The sequence below is a fragment of the Manis pentadactyla genome, chromosome 10 (genome assembly GCF_030020395.1).
Source record: "Manis pentadactyla isolate mManPen7 chromosome 10, mManPen7.hap1, whole genome shotgun sequence".
NCBI lineage: Eukaryota > Metazoa > Chordata > Mammalia > Pholidota > Manidae > Manis > Manis pentadactyla.
In genome coordinates this window covers 43,250,056-43,256,441 of record NC_080028.1, presented here as the reverse complement: position 1 = coordinate 43,256,441, position 6,386 = coordinate 43,250,056, and the positions used below count along the sequence as shown (strand labels likewise).

At 33.8% G+C, this 6,386-nt stretch overlaps 1 protein-coding gene across 1 annotated transcript; it reads right to left on the bottom strand.

Moving 5' to 3' along the window:
- Window positions 1–856: 856 nt before the first annotated feature.
- On the bottom strand, window positions 857–1,821 carry LOC118913108 (olfactory receptor 6C76). Its single transcript, XM_036886816.2, is given in 2 exon segments — window positions 857–1,056; window positions 1,059–1,821. Coding segments are annotated over 2 exon segments (936 nt in total). The 5' UTR covers window positions 1,795–1,821.
- Between the last annotated feature and the right edge of the window lie 4,565 nt (window positions 1,822–6,386).

Below are 6,386 nucleotides of genomic sequence, written 5' to 3'. Positions count from 1 at the left end.
AATGGCATAAATTGCCAATTAATTGTTTTTATTCAAGCACTTATACAATAAATTGCTTTAAAGGAAAAATAAAACTACTGAAGGTTATTCTAACTCCTATTGCTTTGGTGTCAAATGACATGATATAATTCCATTTTTTATTTCACAATGAAATGAAATAAATTGTGAATTGAATTTTATAATATAAAAATTAATGTTCCCTTGGTTGACATTGTTTTATTCTTAATTTAATGACTATTTTTATATCAATTATCCTTGTATCCAACAAGTTTCTCCAAAGTATTTTTAAGTAAAAAACTAAAGCAGAGGTTTATTATATATATAGTATTAATTAATGGCATATATTAATTAATAGGGAATCTTTACCCCAGATTGTGGTTTTTAACTCTATAACTATAGAACATTTTAGCTAATATTATATAGATTATAAATGTGTTTATATATTATAAAGTAATATATATGTATTAATTAAATACACATAAATAAATATGAGTATAAACACACATTGGTGCCACATATATACTTATGTGATCTAATAGCTAGAAATATACATTGCCATCTCCTTTTGCATAAATTAGGCAGTGATAAATACCAGCACAATGTATAATATAAGAAATCACTGTAGTCATTTCCTTGTGATATACCAAAGTAAAATGCTACAGATCATTCCATAGTGATTTTGTGCTTAAATATATATACAGAGGATTTGTATGTAGGAACAATGATTTTAAAACAGCATAAACAATAATATTTCTGAAATGCTAAAAGTAAGAAGAGAGAAGAAATAAAACAATTTATTCTTCATTGGTTTTCTGGTAAAAATATTGGGGATGGATTTTTTTATTTTAAACTGCAGTCACATCAATGCATTTGAGGAAAGTATCTTGCTCACAACATCCTTAAGTGCTTGTTTCACCTGCTGGTTCCTTAAAGCATAAATAAATGGATTCAGCATAGGAGCGACAGAGGTATTGAGCATAGCTACCCCTTTTGTCAATGCAACCCCTTCCTTGGCTGATGTTTTCACATACATGAAGATGCAGCTTCCGTAAGAGAGACAACAATCATGTGGGAGGAGCAGGTTGAGAAAGCCTTTTTTCTTCGTTGGGCTGAGGGGATTCTCAGAATTGTCCTGAGGATGTAAGAGTAGGAGAGAATTACTAACGTCAAAGTGGACATAAGCGTAAGCACAGCTAAAACAAAGCTCATGAGCTCCAGAGTACTGGTGTCTGTGCAAGAGATCTGCAGTAAAGGAGCAGCATCACAGGTGAAGTGGTCAATGACATTGGAGTCACAGAAATCCAGCTGCAGCCCCATGGTCAGCGGAGGGAAGATCACCAAGAAGCCTGCCAGCCAAGAGCCAACTACAAGCTGGCAGCAGATCTTGTTACTCATGATGGCTGTATAATATAGAGGTTTACAGATGGCCACATAGCGATCATAGGACATAGAGGCCAGAAGGAAAAATTCTGTTGAACCAAGGAAGATAAAGAAAAACACCTGAGCTACACAAGCATTGTAGGAAATAGATTTGTCTCCAGTTAGGATGCTGATCAAAAATCTAGGGTTACAGACAGAAGTAAATGAAATTTCTAAGAAGGAGAAATTCCTGAGGAAGAAATACATAGGGGTCTTCAGGTGGGAATCCAGTAGTGTGAGAACAATGATAGTGAGATTTCCAGTAACACTCAGGACATATGTGAAAAATAAAAAGAGGAAAATCACAACCTGAACTTCTGGATTATTGGTCAGACCCAGAAGGATGAAATCTGTTACTGATGTGCTATTTCTCATTTCTGGTAGTTGATTTTTGACAGACCTTACAGTACTGGCAAAATGAAGACAGACAACAATAAATCAGTTAGGCAAGCACAAATATCTTCATCTATTTTTTCAAGTAATGATTGTATTTTCACAGGAAAATAATTGGAACACTAAAAAAAAGTCCTTCTATATATACTCTCCCCCGTTACCCCAATTTTTTTATTCCTCTTATAGGTGTATCTTTTGTATTTAATGTTAATCTTATTTCTTTGAATACTGTTCTCCGTTTCCTTGCTACATGTTTACTTTGTTTCCATTTCTTACAGTTGCTGCATGGGAAGTTTGTTGATTGAATATGAATTCTTCTCATGCTTGTTTGCTAAAATACAGAGGACATCATGCTTTTCTCATGTGATCTTTCCCAGGTGTAAAATTCCTACTGATAGAAATCAGTGATCAACCGAACCCTAATTAACTTTTTCTCATGAAAATTCTAATTGTTTGTTTCGGTATGTAGCAATTACTACCTCTATTAGTTTACTTATCACCAGTTCTTTACAAAAAAGAAAGGAGAGACTGAGTCACTCTAACATTGTATTATGAGTTTTTATTTATACTAACCAATGTCTTATATAAATAGTGTCCATGTATGTTCAATCCACTACACATTGTATTACAGAAGTTAATGGAGTCTATGAACCCCCATCTTCAGTCTGTTTATTTTTAAAGATGTCTTTCTGGAAAAATTAAATTAACTTAGTGATTTTCAGTTCACTGTTTCAAAATTCTTGATAAAATGGTCTTTAAAACTCCAGTTGAGCATCACCCTGTCTGTTTAGAAAATAGGTTCAGATTCACAAATTCTCATATCTAGAATTTAGATATGAAATATGCCTTTTACATATGTTATTTAGAGCTCTGTTGGACATCCACCCTAGGAATATGTCTCAGGTCTTTTTAAAGTATGAATGTGCCACTATTAGTAATGTAAGTCATGTTCCACACATTTCAGTTAATGGATAGAAATCACCATTTATAATATTTGTACTTTTCAGTTTATTGATTTAACTATTGGATATATAGAATATGGAGAGAATATAGTGAGAGAATATATTGAATAGAGAGAAAAAAAGAGAAAAGAAGAAAGCAGGACACCAGAGGGTATTATCAATGCTGTGTAATGAATAGAAGTTGAAACAGCAGATAAAAACAAACTGAGAACACTTACATTTTCTCAGAAGATTTATGGTTACTGTCAAATACTGAATGCAAATGAATGTGCTCAATTGTCTTAAAATAGACAAACAGTGGGCCAATGCTTCATGGAGGAATAATTGTTTTTTACTTCTTCCCACAAAGCTTCCTGTATAAAAACCTCAATAGTTCATCTCAACACATCTAATGGAACAGTTTCCTCATGTTTTTCCCACCTTCTTGAATGGTTATCGGGAAACATTGCACCTGCAGCCTTAATACCAAATAATCAGATAAAAGTTATTAAAGAAAAACAATCCAGAATTATTATTTTGTTTAGCTGATTACGTCACAGATGACCATTGCCATTTAGTTTCTTAGATAAAGTAAATACAGCACCTTTAATGTGTTTTGCTATTGAAATATTTTCCTGCTTGGGAAATGCTCTTTGATGTGAATTCTTAAGGACTTTTGGGAAAATAGCAATTGAGCACTAGGGAATCATACACAAGATAACTTTGGGGAGTACATCTTAACTGGTTTATTGTGGGATGGGACTAGTGTCCCAGGATATGTTTCAGGAAATTATCCATCAGGATGATGGCCAGGTATTAGGGCCCTGGGCAAGCCTAGCAAAAATAAACCATTTCCTGTGTTTATATTCCTGTGATCCGTGTATCATTCTTAATACTGTGGGAAATCAGTTGAAAAAAATTGAAAGGAAAATGAGACACAGAACTATTAAGGGAAAGCACCTGGTTCCAGGGCCTATAAATAATTTAAAGAATATTGAGTATTTTTGATAGATATCATTCTAGCTAAAATTTCCTAGGAAGTACTTCTTTCAACAATTTAGCTAAATACCTAAGATACATCTACAATTATAAGCAACTCAATTTTACTTTAATATTTCTGATTATTTCCATCATATAAATATAAAACCCAAGATATAGGTTAATAATAAGTACCAAAGCTGTTCCTTACTGGTGAGCAAATTAAGCAGTTTATTCCACAGTGAATACAGTGCTAAAAGAAAAACCTCTTTGAAATAGTATCTTCTTGTTGAGCATATTATATACATGAAAACTAGGATTCTTAATTGCTTTTGTATACTCAGTAGTTGTACTCCCAAAACAGGTTTAGTTAGTAATTGGATTATTAGAAACTTTGCCACCATTGTAGAGACAAATATAATAAAAAAATCACAGTGTGGATCTTTTCATGTTAAAAAAACTGTCTTCTTGTGATATATGTAATTTTAAGCACTAGATTCCCATAAGGAAATCTTCATTTTAAGCAATAATGAACCATTTGATATTAGCATCTGCATTTCCCGCATCTGTTCTAATGGTTGAATATGCCCTTCACTTAATGGATGTACCATTATGAATCCAATCCATCCTTGTTAAGCATTTAAGTTTCCCTTTTTATAAAAATGTTAGAAAGCATAAACACACATACACATGCTGGCATTATTGACCTATTTTTTTGAGAATAAATTTCCGTAGAAGGAGTTACTTATAATAACTTTGCATACTTAAAATATTTGTACATTATCTAGAGAAATGGTAGTTTTTATTTCATACATTTATAAGAATGGCCATTTTCACATAAAAGAGCATACATAAGATAAATACTTGTAATCTTACCAACGATAGAGAATAAAATGCCCTTCTCACACACCCACCATTTAGAGTAAAGATTATATACCAAAGCAAGGGTTGAGAGAGAAAATAAGAAACAAAGAAAATAGCAAGGGTTGTGAGAATGTACTAAAATGAGAAACCTTGGGCATTGCTTGTAGCCATGTACAACAGTGTGACAGCTGTAGAAAACGGTATGTCATTTCCTCACATAACTAAACCTAGCATTGCCATATCATTCCACAATTCCACTTCTGGATGTATATCCAGGAGAATCAAAATCAGAATCTCAAAGAGGTATCTGCTCTCTTGTGTTCATTGAAGCCTTATACACAACAGAAAAGATATGGCAACACTGAAGTGTACATTGATAGGTGAACAGATAAAGAAAATGTGGCAGACATACACAATGGAATAGTGTTCAGCCATAAATAAAGGATATTTTGACACATTCTGCATTATCAATGAAACTAAAGGCATGCTAATTTTAATACACTAGTCAGAAAAAGATAACTACTGTATGATTCTGCTTATATTAGGTACCACGATAGCCAAAATAATAGAAATAGAGAATAGAATGGTGGTAGGGAGGGACTGAGGGGAGGAAATCTGCTATAGGACATTGTGCTTATGGTTGACAATACTGCACTGTGTGCTTAAAATTTGTTAAGAGGTTGTGTTTTGTATTGTTTTTAGAACAGTATTTTAAAAGGGGACCTTTCATGTCTTCTTCTGGGAAACTCCACAGGCAGCTGCAGTGAAAGGGAGAGGCAGGAGGCACTAAAACATTTATAACCCAGGCTCTGTGCCGTCAAGCAACCCCCAGCACCATCTGAGCATCTTGAGGTGTCAGCAGCAGTTGGCAGGGGAGGGCAGGTGCTGAAGTGTCAGCAGCCAAGGCCATTTCTGATTGGATGCCTGCCCAGAAGTACCCTGTCAAGCCTCATAAGATGATATCGAAGAAAAAGTCTGTGATTAGTTTAGGATAGGATATTCTATCAGAAAGTATTTTATGGTTACTGAGAGAGGAATACTGTTTTCTCAATTTGGAGGGCCATACCTAACATGAAATAAATTATATGAGCTACCATAAAGTGCTCCTAGGTGTTGGTGTGCATGCTTTGTTGGGAAAGCATAAATTATTTTAGGAGCTCTGACCAATGGAGGACCTAGTAGTTGGGCAGTGTTGTGTATAGAAAGAGAGCTGAACTGTGATGTAGATCTCAATTTGCATGCATTCACTGAGTCCCTTGGAAGAATTCCCTTGCTTTCCTGGGTTTTACAAGTGAGAGTGTTGGATGATATCAGGGGTACAAACAAATCTCATCTCATAGGCCAACTCTTAAGGTGTTGGGAAGGATTCTGAGGTCATGTCTTTACTCTTTGAGAAATAATTATGCAACTCATTTACAATTCTGGTCAGTGGCCTCTTTTATTTTTATTTTCAGTTCCTCCTTCCACCATGTGTTGTGGTAAGTGAATTCTCTGTATGTAATAAACTACAGTATTTATTAATACACAAACCCACAAATACTTTAAATGAATGGTTTATGCAATTAAGGTTGCATATCCAATAAAATATTAATACAATCTTGAGAATATTTTGAAGGCACAACTCATAGAACTTTGAATAATTTTTCAGTAATTCCTCCCATAGTTAAAATATATATTTGGGTTATCTGTACTCTTATGAATATTTACTAATAAATACTGTATCCTATAAATTTAAAAATAAGAGTGTTTGTATATATCATACAGTATCATAATTATATTAGTATCCATAGT